General features: G+C 38.3%; 1 protein-coding gene across 3 annotated transcripts in view; it reads right to left on the bottom strand.

Moving 5' to 3' along the window:
- Positions 1 to 27,993, bottom strand: part of CCNY (cyclin Y) — a 121,454-nt gene that overhangs the window by 20,995 nt on the left and 72,466 nt on the right. For 2 of the 3 annotated variants that reach the window (XM_064637388.1, XM_064637396.1), the window contains exons 3-7: positions 22,519 to 22,553; positions 11,662 to 11,762; positions 8,451 to 8,486; positions 4,578 to 4,635; positions 4,354 to 4,473 (exon numbers count right to left, since the gene is read on the bottom strand). In XM_064637388.1, coding sequence (XP_064493458.1) covers positions 4,354 to 4,473; positions 4,578 to 4,635; positions 8,451 to 8,486; positions 11,662 to 11,762; positions 22,519 to 22,553 — 350 coding nt within the window. The remainder of the gene's footprint in view (positions 1 to 4,353; positions 4,474 to 4,577; positions 4,636 to 8,450; positions 8,487 to 11,661; positions 11,763 to 22,518; positions 22,554 to 27,993) is intronic. The other variant, XM_064637404.1, reaches the window with a different exon arrangement.

Here is a 27,993-nt window from a genome sequence, read left to right as displayed (position 1 = left end):
CCATCCATTTGGTGGAAAAGGACATCACATCATCATGGTTCTTGCAAATTCATCCCACTTCTATTTTTGAGACCAAATGGTAAAAAGAAGTAACAAAAGCAGTCACAAAATTCTGAAAAAATGTGAATAACTGCTAAGTACCATTGTAGATAATTACAGGAAACACCAATGTAACTGAGAGAAAGGTCACATATCTCCAGGTTTGCCCTGCAATTTACTCATTTTAAGACAAATATCTATAATACATATAAAATGCACTCAAACTATTAGGCCTGGAGCACAGCTACAAAGCCTTTGTTCCTCTTGGCCTCCTCCAGAATGTCCCCTTGACACATGTCCAGCTGCCCAGGGGCTCAGGATTGACACCACAGATGGAGGGACCTTCTCCAAGTGTGGCCAAGTGCTGGGCTTCAGCCACCTCTCAGGGAATGCTTGAAGCCCAGGACAAAGGTGGACACCAATAATATTGGATATACACAACTCTCCTCATGGGTTTCTTACACAGGACAGAGCCCAGCTTCATTGCTCTGCCTTCCTCACCACCCATGAACCTTTGTGGTCACTGGATGGAGAGTGACAGCAGCACACCAGGCAACAAATATTACTTTGCATTGTACTCCAAGGTCTTCAGAGGAACCTGCACCTTTCATCAGCCATGTAAGGGCTGATGGTTCTATTGGGCCACCCGAAAAGGACCTCTGCTGCAGATCTCTATGGACTCTGATCCCTTCATTTGTGTTTTTGTTTTCTTTTAGAGAAGTAGCAGATTTTTTTATATGTCGATTGAAATAAATATTTTTAAAAAGGTATTTTATCAGCATTTAAAAGTAAAAATATTCCAGTGAAAGGAAATCAATAAAAAACTTTTTCCATTCCCCTAAACACAGAAAACAAAACTGTCCTAAATACAGTAATTTTCATAACACAGTTCAAGAGTACTCTCTCTTTACCTACTTGCCGAAAATGTGACCAAAGATTACAACAAGAACTCAGGAACATCTGGCTGGATTAATTAAATCCCTATTTTGCATAAGGAGAATTTATTCTTACATACTTCAAATTTCAGATTTCCCAATATCAAATCCCCTCAGTACAGTAAGAACTTTGTACCATATTTCAAAAGCATTCTCCTCTGAACTTCACAGAATAATTCAGCTCAGGTACTATATGTATTTACATATCACTTATCTGATCAGTCTATAGCATACAGACCTAGCATATTTGCAAATGCAAAATGTGTCCTCTCTGAAACTACTACGGACACAGAAGTATATTAAAAGAACCTTCAATCTGACCTATTTGCAAAAAACTCAGAAAGTCATGTCAAGGCAAAGCAGAAAACCTGGACCATTCTGCACTTCAGGTCTAGTTCATAGGATTGTTTTCACAGAACAAAAGAACAAAACATAAATATTTAATTCTCCTGACACGCAAACACTGTACTGTTTTTCTGTTGGTACACTCCTGTTCACATTTTTATTTGCTATCCAATTAGCAGATTAACATAAGTACAACTTGCCACCTCTGCACTTAGGGAGATGGTAAAGAGGAAACAGGCATTTCTCAGCTTTGGCAAAGGTGAGAATACTCTGGGGTGAGGGAGACACACATGTGCATTACTTTCCTCATGAAGTCAGGTCACAAAGTATAGTTCAGCTATTGTCTGGGACTAAAACCACTATCTGCAACGCTTTAAATTGGCAACATGATTCTTAAAACTGATTTTATTCTTATGGTATTATTTTATAAATAAATAATGTGAATTTGTACTTAATTGTTTCAACCTGAGATTTTAATTTTCTACCTATCAGTATGGGAAATCTCTTGGCAGCTCTGGAGGCTGTGTGAAAATTAAATTTTTTGTTTAATTATAAATTGGTTTTGCTGTAATAGTGGAGGCTTTAATTGAAATATTTTAATTAAGTGCTCGAAGCAACACAACGCCGGTTTTTTGCTGGAGACTGGCTTATCTCACAGTCTGGAGTTTCACATTTACTCAGCTCCTGTGCTGAACACAGACTGCTATAGAACTAATTGTTACTGCTGCTTCTACCTGGCTAATGGCAGGTACAAGACAAACAGCGAGTGCATTCAACCACACACCCTGGGCCACGTTAATAGTGTGGGCAGTAAAAAGGTGTGCTTAGGACTGTTTAAAAATAATTAGCGTGAGTGAAAGAAAGATAAAGCTGTAGCATCTGGTTCAAAATGTACTGTGATCCCCAAAGATACACCTCCTGCCTTCTGGCAACCCTCCCAGGGGGAACAAGTGGCAGACAGAGCTATCAGATTGCTCTCTGACGGGTGGCCAGACTATGGCAAAACATAAGCTCCAGCAGGGAATGCTGATCTCTTCTCCAGACAGGATATCAAAATTGAAAGCACTTGCAAGGTTCATGAGTAGCAGCATCAATACTATCAAGATTTCAGGAGTGTGCGGAGGGGGGAAGGGTTCATTGCTTTTTCATAGATTAATTTCCACATTTGAATATTTCAGAAACAACACAATCTGTGTCTGGGGCCCCTCCTGATAACACGAACAAAAATAGAAATAGAATCTACAAGTACAGAGGAAATTGAGAACAGCAGCAGCAGAATTTCATAATTGTAAAACACCATCTGAAAACTTTGAAGGTTTCTGGAGAGACAGGTCAGGCAGGTGTTATTATCCTGAAAACAGGGGCAAGAATAGCTGAACAGTAAACTCTGATCACCTTCACCAAATCTGTCTGTAAACATCTGTATGGCTGCTTTGAGAACTAGGCTGTAATACACTTTCCTGTTACCACTGTGCTGGGTAAAAAAAACCCAAGTCACATAAGTTTTCAAGCACTAACAACTATGGAAACTGCTTCTGTAATAAAACAAATGAGTTAAAAACATCTATACTTCACTGGAAGTCACACCAAAAGAGTTACTTACAAGGAAACCACACAAGAACCAGAAGTGGCAAGGAAGAAGTTAAAAATGAAAGATATTGAAATCTATGCCTGGGTTAACAAGATTTGCAGCAAAAAACTTTCCATGCATTGCAGTAACATGAAGATATTGCTGCTAAAAAAAAAAAAAAAAAAAGCCCCTCTCCTGTTCTACTACACAGTGCCCACATTGATCAAATAACCTAAGATTGAATAACAGATAAACTACAAGACTGAATTTGACAGTGGATTAATTAAATTACAGAAGAACATACAGATTCACACAACATATCTTGTCTCCAGCAGAAATCATTTAGGAAGAAAAGGAAGAAGGACAAGCACTTAGTGCAATTATGTAAAAGAGACAGGCAAAATGTCATTTCAGAAAACAAGTAATGGCTGGGTCAAGTAACTAGGTAGAGTAATACTACAAAATGTAAGGGTGGAGCACTGCAGGGTGTTTCTTGCCCTATTTCTCTCATATTCCTGTTCTGTACTGGCTAGTGCAATTCATTCTGACTGTCTGAAGGAGAAAAACCTGCCAACTAATCTTAGAAGCCAAGGGAAATAGATTAACAGAGGAAATGAGTAGGCCTGGGCTTCAAAATCCACCTTCTCCTATTTCCCCTTCTTCCATCTAAAATGCATAAAAAAGTTGTTATGAAACCACATGTTGTAGTGGTAAAAAACCATTTTGTTATTTTAAAGTCTCTAAGTCAAGAACATGGCCAAAATTGTGCCTGAAAGCTGAAGACACTTGTCAGAGTTGACAGGATAAAAATTTCAAGAAAATTAAGAAATTCCCAGCTGGTGGAGATCATTTTAGCTCCTTCAATCCACATTGCTATGCTGATCCACACCAGCTGAAAATTTGAACCTTCTTTTGTGTTGTGCTATTTTTAAGTAGCTAAACTTCAGACCTGAGTACAGTTGTTAATCCCATGACAAGTATAGTGGAAGTAAAAAAGAGCCATCACCAACATACCCCAGTCACTCACTGAATCCTTCATGTGCCTGTCAATTCTTACTAGTGCTATCAAACTACCTACAGCTGTTCCTGAGTCTCTGCTGAGAGCTCAAGTGACACACAGCAACCTCCCCAAAAGTTGAAGCCTTTCTGCTTTTAACATTCCCTCCTGTTCTGACCAACTATGCCACCTGCATTTTCTAGGAGTCACCTTAGCGGCCTGTAACATTATCACTCCGGTAGGGCACCCTGGGTTTTGCGTCACATGCTACCCAATCTCTTCTTCCATTACTTACTCTCCCCAGGAAAAATGAACTGTATTATCTCTTCCCATCAAGAAATCTCCTTGGTCTCCATGGTGAGAAAGAATTCCCTGGCAGCACCTAGATCTATTAAATCATACAAACCCGGGCTTTGAGAACAAAACTGGGTCTGTCAGATGGCTGATGTCATCCCTCAGACACTCACCAGGGTGACAATGGCACATTCAGCAGTCAGTTGAGCAGCACTGAACAACGTCCGAACAAAGCGGTAAATCTGTTTCTGCTCCGGGTCATGTTTGTCATAGTCTGGTGGCACTTCGGATTTCTAAGGAAGAAATACTTCCAAATAGGTGACTGAAACAAAACGAAGCAGACAGAAAAAAAGAAAGACAGTTCACATGAAAGGGAAGGAGAGGCAGGAGAACTTACCGAAAGGGGATGAAGGTTTTCATCAAAAATATCTAAGAGCATTCTTCCGTCTGTGTCCCTAAAAAGCATTAAAACCAAAGCAGTGTCATTATCTGAACACAACAGCACACAGCCCTCATAGACATATGTATTGTTAAAACTCCAACACACCCCATGCTGCGGGGTGCTTAGAAACACTGACGAAATGTGATTTTCAAATACAAGTTGGACATATTCTGCCATAAGGTTTCTGTGTAATATGAAATTCCTATTACACAGCACACTACAATATTCAGCTTTCAATGCCCACAATACAAAACTTCTGTGGTCTTTACTGGGAGGATTAAGAAGTACTACTACAAACTTGTGATAAAATTATCCCAGCTTACTCTCCTTTTTTTAACTTCATAGTCTCCACCCTTGCAATCTCTTAACTCCTCCTCCTCCTTTATTGTCAACATTGTGAATGCTTACCAATATGCAATGCTATTTTTAGAGTAATCCTTTAGTTAATACATACCTACTTCACTTTTTACTTTTTTGGAAAACCCTATTGTACTAATAATTTCTGACAGCAAAAAGGAGCATATACAAAACATTCAGACAAAATAATATTCCTCTTCATTGGTTTTCTTAGCTGTTTTTCTCTCTCAAATCCCTGTAGCTCAATATCAGCATGCAAGTTGATGCAACTTCGCAAGTCTAACATCCAGGATGCAAGATAAGGTATTTGCTGTGTGTCATTTTGGTAGGAACACTAACAATCACAAAAGCAAGTGGTGTAACAGTACCAGTTAGAACTGGCACTTTCTGGACAGATGCATCCATGTGACCTACTTATTACAATCCCATCTTTATTTTTAGCATCTCTCGTACTCTGGTCATAGAGTTCTTAAGAGAGAAACCACTGAATATGTCTTCTATCTTTACTCAGCAGCACGTGTCTCTCAGAGCATGCAAACCACAAGTTTTACAGTGGCTTCATGTCTGCAAAATGTATTTATTAGCAGCTAACATTTAAACCTCAATATCCGAAGGCGGCTTTTTTTCCTGCTAAAAAGTAAGCTAATGCTGAAAATAAACACTTAAAAAAAAGAGTACCTAAACTGAAACAAACAAATAAAACCTCGCCACAGACGGGGATAATTACTAGAAAATTCCTGATCAGCAAGGATTTTAGGCCACACTCTTTTACCACTCTTATACCCCTACATAAAAAAGATAGTATCTTAATGCAGAAGTAGTCTCCTTGGAATCACTGATGTGCTACAGTAAACTGTGGTCCTTAATAATGAGAAGAGAGAAAGAAATAATATCCTAGTTTTAGGATAGCTGCTGCATGCAGCTATGAAGGCATATTTGATTGCCCTCAAAAATCTATTAAAATAAAAGTTGAGATATTTTCAGCTTCACTACAATTCATACTGTCCTCTTTCAAAACTAGACCACCTACTGATTGATCTAAGCATTCTTCATGGTTAAATTTGATGGAGTTTATTTTATTTTGTTTCTTTATTTAGAAAATTCACCAAGACTTATGCATTCCTTTAAAAACAAAATGAGTGTAGTTTTTTTACCACTTGTTGAATAGCTAAGCACAACAAAAGCTGCAGAAAACTGATCAGTATAACTATGATAGGGAGGCACTGGGAAAAGAAGGAATGATAACCAGAATGTTACAATCAAATGAAATGTGGGAAAAATATGAAGCAATATTACATTTCACATACAGTTTCTCAAAAAAACCCGAGATTGATGAGAGTTTAAAATATTAGAAAGTAACTTATTTTAAGCCTCCTGTGCAGAAGAAAAGGAAAAACTAAATACTGTCAGAAAAGAATTCTTCTCTGGCAGAGCAAATGCTTGACTCGTCTTCTGTCAAAATCAACCTTGAATCTCTGTGAGAGTTACATACTCCCCACCCCCCACAATCTACCACATACGTCAACAACTTCCTTTTCGCCTATAATAGCAGGAAACAGAACATATGTTTTGCTCTTGCTGTTTCAGCAGCAACTACAACTGAGTGCTGTTATCACGTTGTCCCTCCATTCCTAAATCAGAGACAACCAAAGACAGAGCAGTCATTCCACATCCTTCGTTTCAGAGTTGCTAATTGACACACACGTCCTGCTCCAGCATCACTGCCAAGACCGCCTGTCTCAAGTGTGAGCACGGCACCTCCCCACCCCAGGCACATTCTGGAGGAAGCAGCAGTGACCAGTTTCCTGAATAAATCACCTCTCCACCCCACAAGTGAAAGGACAGATAGCAACTTTCCCAAGAAGGTAACATTCAGGAGGCATTTGTTTTCAAGATGCTGACATGAGGCTCTTCATTTTATAAAGGTTTGGTCTCTCTATCTAGTAGTTGTAGGTCAAATTTGCATCAAGTTCTGCAAGCCCACAAATGGGCATATTTTACTGCAGGCAGAAATCAGCTCCATGGCAATTGGCATGAGACGACACTGCTGTTCTGTGGCTCTGGATTCTTCCTGCTCACCTGTGAGCTCTTACTGAGGTTTCTCACCCTTTGTAGCTCCTAATGTGCCCCATTCTCCCAAGCCTTTCACTAAGCTGGCATGATACTTTAACAAAGCACTTAGTAACTTATTTCTACAAAACTCTGGAATCTGATTATCTTTGAGATCTCTGTTATCTAGTTGAGCATAGCAGAAATGGACTAGTTAACCAAACTAATCCAGAGATCACGGAGAAAAGGTGGAAAAGGAACCACAGATGGTTAAACAAGTAATCCAAGCATGACCACTCATGCCTCATTTCCTGGGAAATGAGATTAAAAGTTTGAGAGAAGATTTCACTCCAACTTTTGCTTTATATATTGCCATGTTTCAGTCCAAGGCCCACTGATGTCTTGGAAAGTCTTCTAAGAGCTTTCAGCGGGAATCAAGCCCTAAGCCTTTCTGCCCTTGTGCACTTTTAAAGATTTCTCTTGAGATGTCAGCCTTGTTTTAATAAGTGTGATGGGTTCCAGTGACCTGAAACATGGTCCCAAATGACGTCCCAGCTGAACTTTAAACTCATGAGTAACTCCTTTTGTTCTAGTTGGACTTCTTATAGTCCACAAGGAAAAACGTCTAAGTGGCTTGTTAGATCAAGATCTAAGCCAAGTTCTCTGAAAAGGCCAATTGAAAAGCCATGCACACAAAAGTCACTTAAAGTATTTATACAATCTCTCCTTAGAAATGTCAGGAAATATTATTTTAGGATACTGTGACATATCATGAGGACAGGGAATTTAAGATACAAAAGCACAATTCAACATGAAGAAAGCTCATTTATGTGCCAAGTTACTTTTTAGAGGACCATTTTTCTATTCAATTTCAATCAACTGGACTGAGTTGAGATCTAAAACATACTACACCAGAAGAGATAAGCCAGAACCTGCTCTGTTTCTGAGGACTCTTGAATTACATCCATTCACAATGTCTCCCTTACTTTATAATTCATGGTTTTTCTTTCAAAATCCATTAACTAACTGGTCACTGATATGCACAGTTAACTTTACAAAGGTGTAGCTAAAAATATAAAACTGAAAGACACTATTCAGATTTTTCTATATATAATTGCAACTTATAGCAACAATGCACAAGTGCCCAATGTACATAAAATCAAACACTGAATCATTGAAGTTTTTCAATGCTGAACTGTACTTCCAGATCTTCATGGTACTTAATCCTCCAATTTTAATTTTCATCTGTAAAATAATATATATAAATAAAATACATATGTTTCTTATTTCTAGCACAGGAATCAAGGAAACTACTACTCAAAAACATTTTAAAAGAAAAAAAAGCATGGATTTTTAGGGCTTGGGCAGTCCATTTGTTACGATAAAAGATATTTTTGGTACAAGATTCCATTATTCACATACCTGTTTTTGATGTGGTAATATATTGCAAGAGCTACGCTGTAAAGAAAAATACAGAGTTAATATCTCAGGACTGTCAAATGATATTATCAGTCATATTAACATGTAAATTTAAAACCTAGCACAACACATGACAAAGAGTACGTTCAACAGTCTGTTTTCTTTTGTTCACTGTTAGATACCAGGAAAACTGCTGTAAACAGACAATTTTGTAGTATTTGTTCAGCACACTTCAAGTGCGTGCATCCTTTTTAGTGGTAATTAAGTACTTTACAAAAATACTCATATTCCACATATCAAGTTGCATGTACCTTCCCTACTCCACTACGTTAATGATAAAACTCCTACCGACTTCCAAGGTTGAAGATAAAGCATCACAGGCTAACATGAAATGTTGAATCACCACTGGCTTATGATTTTATATTTAAATTCATTAACTTTTGTCTGTCTTCTATGAACTTATTCACATAGCAGACTCAAATAATAGGTTCCTGCAGTTTTATGGCATCAAGTTACTTATTTTAACTCAGGAAAGCTGACTCCCTGAATAACTTAGTGCATTATGCATTTCTCATGTTCTCAACCACACACCAAAGCATCTCTGTTTATCTTCTGCACAAAGACAAGAAGTGTCCTTACATGCACAGAAAGCTAAGATTTTGGTTACATACACAACTAACTGATCTCATTCACATTTGAGATGGAAGGAAATTAAGGCATGGATTCTCATGGTTATCCACCAGTTTCCAAGTCACGACTCATGCTTTACTCTCAATATGGCTTTACTGAAAGATAAAGCCAAGCCAGCACCCTCCCTACTTACTCCAGCAGCATTAAACACAGTCAAAGCTAAAGGGGAAAGAGGATGGAGCAGGGAGTTCACCAATTCTATTTGTTGATAATTTCTTTTGTCAGTGATTCATTGTAAGATGCTTATGTCTTAGACTGATGCAAAATTCCCCCCTTTTCTTTTCCATAAAAGGCATTTTAAAAGAGTCAATTTTATTGAGAGTAATTTTATTTAAGAGTAATTTTGTTCCAGAATTTTTACATGAAAACTGAGATAATGCATGTTAGGAAAACTATGTTTGAGCTACCTCATTAGTAGAATTTTAAATTATTTTAGGTTTGGTTGGGGGTTTATTTTGAACAGCCACATAGGGAAAAATAGTTTTCTCAGTTGACAGTAAATATATTTCACTATACTTGTATGAGCTTTTACCTGGCTGCATTTTAGATCATGAATACCTTCTAAATTTTACTTTTTTGCTATAGATACATATTTAAGGAATTAAGAAATACTGAGTACCATGGACATTAAAGGACACACTTATTACTGAACACAAGAAAACCCCACATTTATGAATGAATTTAATTTGACTGAAAGCTATTCCCAAAGGGAATTAGTCTTAAAATCTAATTTTAAATTATGCCCCTAGGAACACACTTGCAGCTCCAATTCACTTTATGAAAGCAGATGCAAGAATCTATGGGCAAAGCTCTGCTTGGTGACCATATGGTTGCCTTTGTAACAAAATGTCAAATGTTTAGAAAATATTTAGTATTTAGAAATCTATCAGAATCTGAAAGTCCTTCAGAGCTGTAACAGATTACTTCATCCTAGTTTCATTTTACTTTTCATATGCTGGTTCAGCTGGCACTCAGTGTGCAAGAAAGATGCTTATGGAGATTTCCCTCATCCTACCCCTTCGATGCTGCAGATCTCCAGCAGAGACATTAATATTTTAAGCACACCAGTGAAAAAATATGACCCAGAAGAAATAAATGAGGTGGGCAAAATACCTCCCTCACAGATTTACCTACATGCAATAGTCCTTTACCTGCAGAGACTGCCAGGATTGGGGCAAGAAATGAAGTTGTACTACAAAAGCAATAATCCTACAATCTCCCTACCCTTCATCCTGTTAAATGTGCAGCCAGACAGGAGAGCCAGAGGCCTTCTGGGCCAGAGGCCAGTTTTTCACCCCATGTAACCCCTTTTCAAGCCCTCAGACCCCTTAGGGACTCCCTGAAAATGCTTCTTGGCTGCTGCAGCCAGCTGAAACCACTTCTTTCCACAAGCAGTCTCAGTTCTGATGCAAAAAGGATCCCAAAACCCATGCAAAAAGCTGCCCTTACAAAAATATGCACACAAAGGATTTTAGACCAGAAGAGTATGAAATTCCAGGATGGAAAAAAAAAAAAAAAATCACACCAAAAAAACAACACCCCAAAAATGAAAAACCATTTTCCAGCATTCATCAGAACTATTTTTAAGTTACTAATTACAGAAACTTGACAAAAAGCAAGACTATCTTTCAGGCAAGAATAGCTGATGAAGAATCAGTCAACTTGACTGCAAAGCTCTTCTCCTTTCCCCTCCTTTTTCCTTACAGAAAAATTAAGAGCTGCCTTAGTGACCACCAACATTACAAACTACTTTGTATGTGTTAGTCTGAATATATTTGTCTGTCATGTAGCTATCTTTGCAACACAAATATTGACTTAATAAATTTTTGCACTTGAGTACACCAAGATAACCAGCCCACAGACAAGTCAAGCAAGGCTATCAGTAACTATGAAGAAACAGCATAAAACGCCTGAGAATTTGGTCTCTCTTTTTTTCCCCTTACTGTACAAAATGTAAAGAACAATACTCCACAAACATCAATTTAATTTCTCTGCAAATGTAAAAAAGGCACCAGTGAAACCTGAAATGCTCATCTGAGACATTACCCAAGGGTAAGCCCATGTGTACACCACGTACAAAGCTCCTCACTGCTGCGTAATAAATGTCCAGTGCCCTAGTATTTAATGAGGAAAGGAATCCAGAGGCAATTAGTTTCCATTTAAAACTGAAAGAGAAGCTAAGCAAATGAGTATTTTCTCATGCAAACTCTTCAATTTCATATAATTCCAAAATTTTGAATAAACAAGCACACCAAAGTTTTTAGGACTCATTGAATGCTGAAGCACGAGGATTTCAGCTGCTGAAATATGAGATCCTTAACTGCTGCTTTCTGACCTACCCTATGAGTAATATCCATTGCTCATACTATTCACTAACTTGAGCATGACTGATTAAATAAATTTACTACTTCAAAAACTAAAAACTTTGAAGCTTGCTTAGTAATGGTTCAGAAATATATATACATAAATATATAAATACATAAATATTTTGTTCTAGCAAAACCAAATAAATTGTAAAACCCACCATTTGATGGTATACTTGAGGTTTGGTTGACTGACTGTGCTGTCATCCAGGAAAATAGTGGAGCAGGAACTGTACTTCCTTCTCAACTGCCCAGGAGGATGCTATGAAAAACATGCAAAAGAACAATGGCAATTATGTAATACCAAAGCATTTTTGTAGGGAGATGTAAGAATTAAAAAAAGACAAATTTCTGTCTCTCACAATGATGCACACAGTAATGTGATCGCGTTTTGAAGCAGTTCAGAAAGTTCAGAAATAATTACCATTGCAAAAGTCACAATTCCTGCCTGAGACTTGACTAATGCTTTCAAGTCCCAAACTCCCCTCTGTCCCTCCTTCCCCAAAACCATGCAAAACTTTTTGTGCAGAATTACTCAAATACATACATACACTTGGAAAGCAAAGATGAACAAGACCTATGTTTCTGTCCTCATTCCAAAAGAGTAAGTGGAAGAGTGAAAAAGAAATTGTGTTAGTAATGAAAATTGATTTAGCAACAGATATAAAACCATGCTTGGAGAAAAAAAAAATTTCAAACCCCCAAACAAACAAGTCCTAGGGAAAGTTCAGAAAAAATAATTCATCGATAACAGACTGTTATCGGAAAGGAAAGAAACTGATCGAAGGATATAAAAGAAAGTGTATAAAATATACAAAGAAAAAAAGAAAAAAAGAAACGTATCTCTTAACAGAAAAGGCTTTCAGTATATTTTTTTCAAATATATTATTTTCAAAACCTTTTTCTGTACTACTGTAGGAAACACTGGAAAACTCAACCAAAAAAAATCGGGCATTTGACAAAACTACGTATTTCTGAAGTTTTTTTGCTGAAAGGGCTTCTCCATCAGCTGTTTAGAGCAGCCTGCACTCCACCAGTCTAACGAGAACAGTTTCATCACATCAGCTAATACTTATCACAATCATTAACCCTTTTTGATTTTATCCTTGCTTATTCCATCTACACTAGTGAGTAACTTGACCAAGAATCTATGTCAGGAATGTCGAGACCAGTCAAATTACACAGTTAACTTGCAACAGAAGAGGTTTAAAATTCAGTTGGCACATCAGCATAGAAATTTTGTCGTACAATTAATGTTGTTTCCAGTGTTTCAGTGGAGAGACCAATGTCAATACCATCAGTGGAACTCACAGGCATTTACTAGCCCAGAGCAATGGGGTATCTAGGATACAACACTATGAGTCCCAGCTCAGTACATCTTCCCCTGCCCAATTCCCAAAACAGATATTACTACAAGTGCCAGTACGCATCATCTCACTAATTTTCCATTTTCCATAGGCAGTAGACTTCTTAACCACACTCATTACACAGAGAGACAGGCTCCTGGTAAAACCTACATGCATCTAATTCATCTTTCTATATTTCCCACATATGAGTAAAAAACCATACAAAGTCTTCTATTAATTGAAAAAAATCATTATCTGAAGCTGTCACAATAGTAGAAACATTACGTTCAAATTATCTGAAAGCTCACCAACAAATCCTATCAAAGTCCCTCATGTGACAAATAAAACTGTAGGTTAAACTGGGTTTTTTGGAAGGCAAAAAGTTTACCAAGAAAATTAAAATCATCCCCTTTCAAAATTTCTCCAGGAACTTGGAAAGATACTTTGCAGTAATTGGAAGTTGACAATCTATCTACCTTCCAACCTATTATATGTTAAGCAAGGCAACCAAGAGAAGATTTAGAAGCACTGGAAACATTAATGACATAAAGTGTATTATCTAGCATGATGCATACAGACAGAATTACTAGGGCACTGGTGCTTTATAGCTTTTATTCTACCACAGTTTAGTTCAAATTTCTGGATTCATCTGTTGAGTACCTTCCACAGACATGATAAAGGCAAAGCAACTTAAAACCTGGTGAAAATGAGACTGTTTAGTGTTTGGGAAAAAAAGGGAGAGGTACAGACACCCAGCACTATTATTAAAAAAAAAAAATAAAAAAGCATATGGAAAGTTTTCATTCTGCATTTTAAGTGTCAACATGTTTTAAAGCTTTAGATAAAATTTAAGATAAATGGACTGGATTCATTCAAGGGAAGCATAAGGGAAAGACAGAAAACTCTGTAGCAACACCACTATCAGATTTAAATTTTCTTATGTAAACAGCACTCTAACATTTGACACACGTCAAATTAGAGCCACACACCTTATTTCTGAAACAAAACTCTTTGTGGATTTTCAGCCCACATCACACTTCATTAGGCTTAGAACTTTTCACACTTCAGGAAAATAGGTGGCCTCTCATGCCTCACTTTCTGTTTGTACCAATTTGGCAGGAAGGATCACCTCTCCCAGCCTGAAGAATGGTGCCAAATATAAAGCTGCTCTCTTGGGTATATATCCACACATTTGTGCCATACAAATAACTAATGTATCGATAGCTCAACATTCCCAGCTTCTACTCTGATGTCCAACTGCAGTCATTTGGTGCACCAGGTAACAGATTTTCTCCCTTCTCCTAATTACTGGAAAGCACCCTCAGTTCCATATTCTAGCTTGACTAAGCTGGGAGACATCTGAGGTCCCACAGTTCAGTCAAATAGGCTTTCTTCAACCTTCATAAAAATGCTGCTCAGGAACCTTCTCCATCCTTGCGACGGACAAAAGAGGTGTCTAAGCATCACCACAGTATTCAGCACTATCCTACAAAGTCCCTTCTGTGTCCATTTCAATTGGATAAGTCCACAGACAAAACCGTACAGGAGCTTAATGCCTTTGCATTTCAAATCCATCACATCTGATCACAAAAATCTTCCATTTAGACAATCAAAGAGGCTCTAACTGAGAAAAATCGGGAGAGCTGAGAAGGACTTAGCAAACACTCTAACATTAATGAGATTCTTCTCAGGTTCTATCCCACCATAAGGCTGACAGGGAAAAAGAAACAACTGGTATAGCTCCTTTTGTAAATCTTCATATGCAAACAGAAGCATAGGACACATGTGGAGCCTTGAAAATCTCTGCTATTACAAATATTCACAAATCAAAAGCGCCTCATTGATTATGAAGGATTCACTTTATACATACTTTAAGTTGCAGTAGTACTATTTTTGTACCCAAACTGAGATTCCATAGATGTTATGTCTAACGACTTCAGCAAGACTTCCAACTTCACCGCCCATAAATTCTCAAAGAGCAAGCCAAGGAAAACATGGCAGGTAAAAACTTCTCAGAAAATTATACCCTGGTTACCCAGGGTTTGCTTTCAAATTGGAAGGCTGAAGCAAGGGACATTCCACAGAGGTTTGGTCTACTCAATGAAAAATATTGAGTACAAACTTTGATAACAGTATCCAGGGTTTTTTATTGAATTTGCAGCTGGCATTAATTTTCAGAGGACACTTCTCTAAACAAAAGGAAAACATAATTTAATATTTATAGAGTTACCATGTATACAACAGGGTAGTGTGCATGTCCACTCTGCTCAGTTGGAATTTTATGTGCAGTTTTGAACACTCTATTTCAAGAAAGATGAATTGATTTCAGAGAGTCAGGAGGACAGAGAAGAAAGATTAATCAGAGATTGGAAAAACCTGATTTAGAAGGGAAAGCTAGCAGACTGGAGAGGTTTTCTCCAGGAACAAAGCAACAATAATGGTCTTCAGTCATTCAAGGGAGTTTCAAAGAGGAGAACGCTGTTCTCCATGACCATTATGGATGGGATAACATAGAGCAGGCTTATATTAAACTACAGAAAATTAAGACTGGACATGAAAGTGTGAGAGGAGGCAATGGCAAGAAAAATCCCAAACCACCACCTTTTTCTAATAGCAGGGAAAGCTTGAATGACTTGAGCAGTGATAAAATCTCCCTCACTGAAAGTTGTAAAGAAAAGGTAAAACAAACATATGCCAGGAATAGTTTAGCCATAGGCTTCTGCTCTTAAGACAAGAAATCAGACCAAACAACCTCTTGAGATGAATGCTGGACCAATTTTCTATCATTGGTGATTTCTTTTGGTGGAGAGGATTTGTAGCTCTTTATTCCAGAAGCAGTTGCTATTTTTCTAATTTCAACCAAAGACATTCACTAAGAAATGCTGATATTATAGGCCAATAAAAATAATGGGTATTTTTTGGAATTATTTTCATAACAGGAAAGGATGTATAATAGAAAAAGTTATGGAAAAAGCCCTAAGAAATCAAGACAATGTATTCCCATTTAAAGCCAGGTGTTTCTAGATTCCAAAACTTGTATTTTTTCCCCCTCGTACAGCTAGTACTAAGCAAATATCACTGCTTTATTTTTCTTCCAGCTTCATGCTGAAACGTACCGATTTTCCAAATCCCAGTTGTTTTAAGATGTTTGAAGGATAGGGTTTACTTGAAATTTACATAAAAAACATTTTATCAGGAATCGAATGGCTTAGTTTGCCATCAAAATCACACAAGCTCTGCAGAACTGCTTCTATGTACCTGCTGTGAAAGGAATTACAACAAATTCCTAATTTACAATGAGAATACACAAAATGCACTCAGAAATTAAATCTAAATTTGTGGGGAAGGACAAAATGTTACTACTTCTTTTGTTAAAGTAGTCATTTCGGGGAGGTTGGGTAGAAACACCTAACAAGGGGGTGCATACTGACCAAAACCCACACTCAGAATTGACCAGAAGGGGTACTGGCCAGCTCTGTCCTCTTTAGCAGCACTAGGAAGGTTGTGGCTCTCCGCCCTGGTCCTCAGCAGGATTTGTTCATTTGGGCACAACAGTCCCCTAATGAAGCTACACAGCTTTTGTACCAGTGCTGGCCTGCAGCCAGGCAGCTTCCAGTTTCACAGAGGAGCTTCAGCCTTTTTCCAGTGCTCTTTTGCACTTGTCCATCAAAAGATAACTTGGAGCTTCTGCACTAAATAATGACAGCACTGTCTCTTCTTCCAGCAAACCAGGTGTAAGCTACTGCATGATTTTAAAAGGTACTACTAAATAATACTTCTTCCATGGAACAATTGAGGCTTGCTTGCACCCATCTGTGGAGACATGCCCATTAGCTTCCAGGCAGTAGGGCCTGATGGTAGGGCCAAGATGTTAGAAGGCAAAACTAGCATATAAAAGTACATATGAAGCCAAATTACAACAGCAAGCAAAAACACCAGGACTGCTTCTGACTTGGAAAAGGGAGGTTCCTATCTTGAAGATCTGTTGCTTCAGGACATGATTTAGTTCTGACAACATTTTTCACAGAAGGAACATGATTTTACAGGTCAACAAAGTGCTTCCAAAATCAAGCAAGCCATGCAACACAATTCTCTGCATGGCTCTGCAAAGCTCTGCACTTATTTTCATCTTGCATAATATCAATACAGCAAAACTGTCTAAATTTGGTGTAGATATATTCACTTGAACAAAAGTAATAGGAAATTGCACCCTTGTATGCTCACCTGTCTCTGCCAACAACTACAATTAAAAAAAAGATCTAGTCCAACCACTCTGAAGTAATACCCCTTGTACCTCATGATTCAACTTTGTCCTCAGTTGATTAGTTTCGCAAATGTTTGATAATGTCCAAAAGTGATGGCTTAGACTAGATCTGCACTTGCAAGGTTTTTGCTCTCAAAGCTTGTCCTTACTCATGTCAGCTACAGAAAACTCTGTCAGTGAACAACTGAGCTCTTGGGGAGCTCAGCAACCATTGGTAAACCCTTGTGTAGACCCTACTTAACCACTGATAAAACACCCTGCTTTACAAACCTGAAGGATTAAATATTTCTTTGAACACTAAAATCAGCTCAAAGGCTTATATTTACAAAGCATGTAATTGCTAGTGTTGTGCAATTTGACCAGAGGGACTTTACTATGCTTCCAGCAGAGCAAGTATTACACAGCACCTTGTAAAAGAACTCCCCTGCATGTTCTGATTCTACCTTAAAAGTTATCTTTTGTTCCTCCCCTTAAAAAAGTTTGTCACTTCATACAACTTATTGCCTTGAGGCTGACAGGAGAAGTAAAATTTCTCACCCTGGAGGACAGGAAAAGGAGCAAGGGCCTGAAAGACATTAGAAAAACACATTTCAAACAGTATGTTTAGGTAAGCCATTAAAGAAAACCTGTTAATTCTAGCTTACTAGGTGCCTGAAAAAGAATCTTAAACAGCATCTATTAGGAATGGCATCAGTACAGGGAATCTGTGACCAGGTGATTTACAGACGCCCCCTCTAGACCTGTTTTTCAGTGATCTTGCAATGAAGAGGGGCAAAGATCACAATAAGCAATCTCTAGGAGAACTTCAAGAGCACCTGAGAAGCCTCTAATCCATCTTCTCGTTTATCCTGTTCTTCTCTCATACTTCGGAATGTTAATTAAAGTATCTTAAGGAATTTGACAGCAATTATAAGCCTTTACAATAGTCAGCCTTGGGCAGTCCACTCGAAAACAACATTTTACATTTTATGTTGTGCTTTGCATTTTTCATGGATTAAACTACTTTTCAGACTACGTTTCCACTTCAGCAAGTATCTTATTTACTCTTTAATCACTAGTTGAAAGTGTTTGATTATCAGTCACATGCCTAGTAGTTTTACAATAGGGAAGCAGAACAGCCCCTTTATCCAATCTGACAGGAAAATTTGGGGGTTACGTAGGAGCAAGTGCCGTACATCATCTCAAGCATGCAAAAAGGCTCACAGAAATTGCTTGTGCCACACCACATACAGCAACAGACCCCTCTGTTCACTGCTAATCCCTGTCACCAGTACTGCCTCTGGAAAGAAGCTTCCCCTGATGTGAATCACCACAGGGTCACTTACAAGGACCAGGGTTGTGATGTGAGCGATGCCCAAGAACCTTTCCCCAGGATGCTGAAAAAAAAATGTTGCTCTACACACAGATGTTATTTTTTCTACTAGGAGTGATAAAAACAGTATTAGCCTGCTGGAATTTGAACATCCAGATGCCGGGTAGCAGACAGCAGAAGTCATATCCAGATCCCTAAAAGGGACAATGCAGAAAAGACACTGTTGCTACAAGGCTGGTGAAGAGTCTCCAGAATTAAAAATGCGAAAGTGAGATATTACTTCCCTTTATCTTATCTCCCTTTTCCTACTCTTTATCTTCCTTCAAAAATATTCCAACAGGCAAAAAATATCCCTTTATTTTTACTGGATATTACTGTTCATAAACACAATTTTAAGAGTGTATATTGTCAAGAAGAGAAGAAATTACTTGCGCTAACAGAGCATTTTCACCTTGTCTGAAAGGGAAAATTTCTAGAAAAACTTGAAGGAGAAAGCAACCTTTTTTTCCCTGCCCTGCTTCTTTCCCCTGCAAAAAAACCAATCACCCAGTACAAAGAATTAGATACTGCAATCAATAATAAAAGATTCACTCTTTCTCTACCACCTCCTCAAAAAACATAAAACATCTTCCTGTTTGCTTCCTTTGTACAAGCAGAGATACTGATGCAATCTCTCTTCTCTGAAAAAGGAAATGCCTCTATCTCAGTCTGCATCTTTATCCCCCTCAGCAGCTTAACTAAGCAGATTAAAAGACCGTGCACACCGAAGCAGTATGAAAAGCATAACAAAAAACAGTAACTGCCGGTGCAATGGGGAAGGGAAGCAGAGTCTGCTGCAACTGCTTACAAATTAAAACAGTCTGGAAGAAAGCAAACAGTACACTGTAGGTAGGGAACTTTGGCACCCAGAATGGTGCAAAGGATCCAGCACCATTCCCCAACCTGTCATCTGTCTCCTTGGGCTCCGTGGGAAGACTGAGATGACAGCTTCTCCATAGCACTCTGTCACCCTCGACTTTCAATCCTTCCCCACTCCCCCCCCAAAAAAAAGAACAGCTGCTGGCTTCTTCCATCACACCTACTGACAAGGTGAATCTGAAACAGGGCAACTGTCAGCCCTTGACAAAGCATAACAAATCAAAGCAAGAACCCACTATTTGTACCTGGGGATCAAAGGAAACTATTCAGCCAAATAAAATGTCTACAAAAAGAAAAGCAAGTAAGAAAGGAAAAGAACAGTGGTGTGATTATGCTGAGAAAGTAAATTTTTAAATGAGGAAGAGTCAATATTAATTATTTTTTTAATAGGTAATACTTCAAAACTGCTTTTGTATAAACTACTGTTCTCATCTGTTACTACACAGAACTTGGCAAGGAAAAAAAAAAGGGAAAGAAAAAGCACAGCTTTTCTTGACAGTTCTCTTGATAGCCATCCATCCTGATCACTCGGGAGAAATACAACTATGCCTGCAAAATAACCAGTTGTGGAGATACTGCAGAAAAGGATAAAAATATTTTGTTGCTCATCTTGGTTATTTATCACAAAAGGAGAATAAGTATAAAAAATAACAACAACAAAAAGATGACGCTATGGAAAAACCACAGAAAAGTGCTGCATATTATGATGAGGAGTTCTCGTCAAAGAAAGACAAAACAACACTCCAAAATTTATGTCCTCTGGCATGTCTTCTCCAGAGCAGATGTGAGGACTAAGCACTTCACATCAACAGGGAAACAGATGAGTAGCAATAGCTTCTGTTACAAATGCATTAGCACACACTGAGTAACAGTGGAAAAGCACTGATCAACCAATAGGGAATTATCACAAACTCACCATGTAAATACAACCTATCATTTGTCACATACATTTGTTAAATCTAAGTAATTCCTTAAATTTCTCCCAACAAGGTGGTCTAGGAAAATGGTTCCCTGAAGTCTGAAAACCTAAACACAGTTGCCAGTTAGAAGCCACCACTACCCCTTCCAAAAATGATCAACGGTTTGTGCATTAGCTTTAGCAGACTGAAAATTTAGGAGGTGCTGAATGAATACTCTCAGGTGTGCTGAAAGAACAACTTAAATATCACAGGCCACATTTGAAAATACAGTTTATCTATGAGTATGGTCTAAAAAACTTAACTACCTTGTAAGGACACACACAGAGAAGGGACTTCAGCTTCATAAAGGTTATTTTTAGCTTTATAATTCAGACAAAGTACTTTGTAAGTACAAAGAAGTGAGACTTAAGGAAGCAGTAAACCAGAGTATCGAGGGAAGTTCACACTACTTAAACCTCAGCCAATGCTTTGAATTACACTTGGGGGAGGTGGGGGGAACCAAAAAAACAAACAAACCAAAAATTAAGAAGAAGTACAGTGCTTAGGGTATCAGCTGCATAAGCTGCTACACTGAGCTCCCAACAACATGACTCCTCAGTGATCACCCTTCCCTTTTCTGTAACACATCCAGCATTGCCTAAGAACACCTTATACTAGGGTTTGCAATAGTGTGCTTCCTGCAGCATCTGCAATAGTCATCTTTGTTCAATCTGCTGGAGGAATCCACTCACAATCTGCCTAGCACAGACCACATCTTTTACATATGAAATGATTCAGGACACATGAGAATTTCATCCATGACAGGTGGACTGTCACAGAAACTCAGTTAATACCTTGCTTTGCAATGTCTAAAGACTAATTTTATTTTTTTTTTTGCATATAAACCTTCAAGTTTGAGGTTTTTTTTAAAAGCATGCTGGAAGTTACTGAGCACACATTATTAAGTTTACAGGAGCCCAGTGCATTAGCTTTACAAGTAATTTTATAACAAGACAATTGCTCTGCAAACCACCCTCACATGCACTATAAACAATGGAAATGTTTTACAGGAGAATAGAAGATAAGCACAAAAAATATCTGGTAACCCAGTGGGGCCAACTTTAAGGCTTTTATAAGCCTCACAGTATCTCATGACTTCTCAGAATCTTAACTCTTGGGAAACTGAAAATCTATGCTTGCTTTTGAAGCCAGGCAGTAGTTTCAGAAACACTCCCCACAAACCAGTTCTGCCAACAAATGAAGCAGTCCTGCCTTCTCACCCCACTCAGCAGTTCATTCCTGCCCTCACGGCTCCTTCCCTTTCTGCAGGTGCAAGCCCTGGAGCAAATCACATTTAGGAGCCCCATTTTAGCTTTTAGCTGAATCTACCTGCATTTGTGTTCCAATCCAGTTTACCTGGAGCTAGACAAACATTTGCCCCAGCACAAAGGGATGAAGAGGTTATAAACCACATCTGTTTGTTTCAGCGGCTGCAGTGGCTTAAAAATTAAAAGACAGTCTGTATTTCCAGATAGAGAAGAACTTAAGAACTTCATTTCACCTTAAAGGCAAATAGCACCTGGTAGACAACTAGTTATTTCCCTTCTCACTTTTACTGAGCCATGACTCCAGATATTTCAGTACAAGGCTTCACATACTTGGAACCACCCTGGTTCCAAGTAGCTTCAGTAGTACAAATAATACTAACTGAGGCAAAGGGCTTGGTCCTGTACCCAAAACAGGCTACAGGGGATTTGCCCTCAGCTTCACCAAGAATTTGATTCAAACAGAAGAGAACTGAATTGAAAAATTCCCAGGGGTATATAAGCATATCAAACCCCCATCTTCATTCTCAGCATGTACCACATGTCAATCCACATTTACATCGCATCAACAATGATCAGGCACTTCAGAACAACTGTGTAAATACCAAATGCTGCAGCTCTCTGCCAATGCAAACTTGCATACAAATGTAATCTAAAGTTTTGAGAGTGTCTATAATAATTTTAAAAATCATACTAACGTGTAATGTGTGCAGCTCTTTTTCCCACGTATCAGTCACCTTCATACACTGGTTGTGAGCATGATACTGTCTTTAAACCAACAGATTTGCTCCACTAACTCAATACCTGAGACCTACACTTCTGGATCCTGATGCAGAACAAACATGTGAAGCATCAGCACCCGCTCACCAATATGGAAATCATTGTCATAACTCTTATTTACTGTATAATATAGACAACAAGGAGAAAGCTGCATAGCGAGGCATTTTCACTTACGTGGTTTATATAGAGACTCTTGCGTTTTTCTCTCACTGCAAAAACACAAAATATGATAGAAATATTACATGACTATTTTTCCCGATTAAGCTTCTTATACACCATTTATAATAAAAAGAACAGGAGACTATCTATGTGCAACATCAGAATTGCTTTTGCACTAACCAAGTATATTCATATAGCAAACACAGAAGGAACATATATTTGTAAGCATAAAGGCGTTTGTGCTCACTAGTGTGGTGATGGGTTAAAATTCTCATCCATTTGAGTGCTTCACTGGCTTCACAGGCACTGGTCCGCATGGGAAAGTTAATATGCAATAAGCTACAGTCCAAGCTAGCAATGGCTTAGCCATCCTTCACCAGCTCTCTGTGTGGGTACTCCTGAGCCACCAGTGCCTTCATGCAAGGTGCCTTGCTGCAAAGTGGCCTACGCTCCCTTGCAGGTATGAAAACACCTAAACAGCTACACCACAGAGTTAGCAAATTCTCATCACAGTTTACTGTGCACTAACTCCCACAGAGGGGCCTTGAAACCGTATGTATTACATCACTGTCTTCTATAATGATCAGGTGCAACCCTGAAAGTATTACTCATGTTGGATGTAACAATGAAAATGTATTAACTTTGGCGAGTATGAACCAGTCACCACAAGCAATGGTTGCAAGTCAAAGCCACAATTAGCCAAAATAGTCAGAAAGTAAACATCAACAAAAGGGAGATAGATGTATAGAGTCTTAACTGTCAGGCAAATGCTTATTACAGCTGATTAAATATACTCTATTTAATTTTTTTTAAAGCACTTCCCCAATTAACTCACCCCATAGAGAGCCTGCAGAGCTCTGTTCCAGTGAAAATACCACAGCATTTAGGATACAAGTCTGGAGGCAACTAACACATAAATCAAACTGCAGGATTAAAATAATAATGGTTTCATGCTGTAGGTGATTAAATGCACTTTGGTGCACCATGATTTGAAAGCTATGCAATCCAATACACTTAGCAAAAAAAGAGTGTTCATAATGGTGGGATAGCCTGTCCATTCCCTGTTGGATGCAAAGCCACTATTTGTGATTTATTATAAGCAAGCAATCTCACATAAACAAGGCTCTATGTGTGAATACTGTGAAATAATTGTGTTTAATGCAGACATAAAATGAAAATTAAAAAAATAAGAAAAAACTTTTAAAAATCCTTACATAATTTTCCTCCCAGGGAGCAGAAAGGAGAATCACACATGACAGATGTTAGCCATGTCACTTAGAATATGCTCAGATCCACAATTACGGACGTTGTATAAGAAACAGAATTAAACAGGAACAGTGGAAAAATTCTGATAATCTAGTAAATAGTTAAACTGCTTGAAATACGGCTAAAACACTGCACTACACTTAAGTTCTACACAGTGCATTTATCATCAGCAAGAGACATAAGTCATCTAAGAGAAACAAAAAAATGATGGTAGATACTCCTAAGAATAGCCAAAGTATGTGTCTAGTATCACATATTGCAATGTACAGGCAGTAAACAATTCTGATAAGCTGTGTGCAAACCTAATATAGTATATAACTCAAAGTTAACACATATGGACTGCGAAATATTGAACACAGTTAAGTATTTAACAGTGTTTTAATCATAAATAATTATACCGCATACAAAGTTCTTATGGACAAAATCCTACAAAGACAGCTTGCACATACACTCCAAATTCCACTTTAATTCCCTTTTTTTCTCTTTAGTTTTTTCTTCTGTATTTTGTCTTGTATCCATTATTCAATTCCCCACAAAAGTGCAATCATTTATTTCCCAAAGTAAGCATATTACTCACAGCTCAATCCCATTTGCTATTTCCAGTCTCCAGAAGAATATGTTAACATATTTATACACATCCCTCACTTCTTCCTGCTCAAGCATTTCTTGTGCTGCACATCCTTCCAAGCATCATGCTGACCTCCTTTCCCTATTTTCCCCATATAACGGAAATTCAGTTAGCCTGGACTCTCGGATGAGGGACTACAAGAAGGCAGCTGCGCTTCTGGCTCACTCTGCCACAGTGTAGGGCTCAGCTCCCTCCAGAACATTTGCCAGTGGGGAATTGGGCATAGTAGAAACCCATTTGGTCACAACTACTCTCTTTTGTGACCACAACCTCCCCTTTAAACAAGGGCAAGCCAACTACTGCCGAAGGCAAAAGGCTATTCCTGCCAAGCTAAAATGACTGTAAAGAGATAATTCCACTGGCTTCAGTCAGTTCAAAAATGCTTTGCACTGCTCACGCAGCTCAGTATGGTCTGCAGCAGACCTTTGTGTCAGAATTAACCAGCATTTTGCAGCATAAACTCCTAACTGCAACTCCATGCTTTGGGTTTTAGGTATGGGGGTTTGATGACATAGAGTTGAACAGATTTCAAGTCAGTTTAAACAATTAAACTTCTACTTTCCTTTTAACATTTTGAAACTTGAAATTTGGAATGGAACTCTTCAAGTGGAGCCTGAGATGCTGCCAAATTGTCTTAGTTTTCCTCATTCTAAGGTCAATGACCTGTTCCAATTGCTGCAGGCACTTTCAGCTGTTATTGTTGAACTTTCACAATAGTAGGAAAGTATCCTAAAATTACAGGCAGCGAGGGAATACACACACACACATACGTGCACGTGTGTATATGCACATATGTATGTATTTTTCATTGAGCTGTAATAAAAACTTTCACTGTGTAATTTCTATACTATCTTAATGTTAACCCAAAGACAAGAGGATTGCAAGCAATAAGAATGTCTCACATTCTGGAGCTGGTAATTCATTTCTTTTTGTTTTATACAAGGAGACTGGCCCTAGTTAACATTAAAGAATAAGTGCAGTTTACTCCACTTCTATCCACCTACATAAAAACAATTTCAAAATCCTCTTTGTCTGAAGCCCATCGTTGCACTGATAATGCAAAATTTAGCCAGTACGCTGAATGTGTAAAGGTCAATCTAACTTAGGAGAGATGGACTTCTGGAACCCATCTACAGGAAAGATCATTACCAGCACCCTGGAGGAGCAACCATTGCCTCCTTGCCATCATAAAGGAAAGGAAGTTACACTGTTGGAGTGCTAAGGTTTGGAAATCCTGGCTTAATCACAGCCACGCACTAAACAGTGCATGGTTTTCCAGTTATCTAGACCATCCAGTTTACAGGCCACGCTCAGCAAATGAGGGAGAACTTGCATAAAGCACTCACAGAAGTTAAAGACATAAAAGGTTATATTCTTTAATAGCTCCCTAGAGAGGGAGAATTCCTCATGTATGATTCAGCACCTAAAAAATTCTCACAAAGAGATGGAAACATTTAGAAAAGCTATTTTAACTAGGAAAGGAATTAATATTTATTGTGACTTTACCTTTTCTACAGATTCATCGAATGCTCAGGTAATTAAGGATGCATTCAGACTATTGACTAATAGGGACAGGACAGTTTAGATGCTTAGCATGGCATCCAGGCTACACAGGACAAAGGGAATTGGAGACCACATAATAAACAGAGTTGTCATGTCCTGTCTCGCTATATTTGGGGTAATCAGCTTGTTGCTCTTCGCTTACGTGTTGATCACAACCAGGCCAAGCTTCTGTGACAGGACACACTAAAAGACCACCAGTGAGGCTGAAAGAGTACAGGGCTACTAGCAAGCCAAACATGGAACTGCCAGAAGGCAACGCTGCCAAGTCCCTCTGCAGGTAGTGATGGACTTGGCCATTTCCCACTGTGAAACCATGTGAGGCACACTCACAGTCACAGCCAGATCCTGGATGAAACCTCGAATCCTGATGCCATTGACTCTCTGTGTATTTTAGATGTCCACAGGTCTTATCTATATACATATTTTCACTTACAGTCAACAGGGAGGTTTACCAGTCCAACACTATACAAGTAATGGAGCAAGGTAGTTGCTAACACCTAAGTTAGGTGTTTTCAACATTACCAGCTCAGCTCTCCTCTTCTACATGGTCTTAAGAAGTCTTGGGGGTCCCATAGACTCCACAGGAGGCTGTCAGAATACAAGCCTCCGCACCCTAAAAACCCCTTTTATTTTCCCTTTCACAAGCATTGCATTGGATTTTGGTGTTAGGCAACATCCTTGAACAGTGCAGTAACTCCTACAGCTCAGCTGGTTCAAAAAGGGGACCAAAGTACAGCCAAGCAAAATGCTTATGACTGTGAGTTGTCCCACCAGAACGGGATGGTTCTTGGCAATACATCAGTAGATAAATGTTTGCAGAATCCTTTTTCTTTTGTACAAACAAAATAGCCTTTGTATTTTTTCCAGTGTGATCAAGGACAGTTGAACAGATCTTACACTCCCGTTGATAACATTTCTATAGCGCTTCACTAAATTCATTGTTCTTACTCAAAAATATGTTATTCATATTACTTAAACTAGAACAAAGCTTCATAGACCAACTCTAGCATGAGTGTAAACTGTCATTTTTTATAAAATGCTTAAAATTAACTCCATACTGCAATAAATGAACCACTATTACTACAAGAAAGAATAACCATCTGGTCTGGTCAAAATTTTAGTTTGTTGGACTTGGGTATACTTTGTCCTTTCTTTCAACAAGCTGTAACAAGAAATAAGTAGCATCCATATGGGATTACATAGTTTCAGAACACTGCAAAATCACTATAAAACAGACATCAATCTTCATAATACAAGGTACTATGGAAATATTATCACACTCATTTTACAGACTACCAAACCAGATTAGTATGGTAAATCACATCCAAAACCATATGATGAGGCACTGACAGAACCACGGCTGAATTCAGAAGGACAGTCTGAAGGGCAAAAGAGGTACTCACATAATCAACTCTTCAATTAGGGTCTAAATGTATATCCTCTTTGTTCTAGTCATGCTCAAAAATTAGTAAAAAATATACAGTAAGTGAAAACTACATTATTTTTCAAGTGTTTGACACTGCAATTTACCATGTAAATCAAAAGCGGCATTTACAGGCAGCAAAAAGGAGGACAAAGAATTCATACTGAACAGTCAGGATTGCAATTCAGAAACTGCTTTGAAAGTCTTCACAGAAAATAATGTGTTTTGCATCGATTATTCATCTACTTCTAAAACAACGTCACACACGTCCAACAGGGAATGAAAGAGCCAGAATAAATGGCTTCTATTGTACTGACTCTATCGGGAGGCTCGTTTAGCAGATGTAATTTCAGAGCGGTTGTTTTGTCCATGTATAAAAAAAAAAAACAACCAAACTCCAAATATATAATTATATCAAATCCATAATGAAAGAAGAGACAATGTTTGGGCAGGATGGGAGCCATTTTGTTATTAAAATCTAGTATTGAGCTCATTTACAGTATCACCTATATCAGAGAAACTCTGGACTGTCTTCTTAGCTCATGTAAACAGCTATTTGTTCAATAAAATACTTTCCTCACCAGATGCTTGCCCTAATGTTCAGAGTTTA

The sequence above is a fragment of the Pseudopipra pipra genome, chromosome 1, assembly GCF_036250125.1.
Source record: "Pseudopipra pipra isolate bDixPip1 chromosome 1, bDixPip1.hap1, whole genome shotgun sequence".
NCBI lineage: Eukaryota > Metazoa > Chordata > Aves > Passeriformes > Pipridae > Pseudopipra > Pseudopipra pipra.
This window is presented reverse-complemented; position numbering and strand designations above follow the sequence as displayed.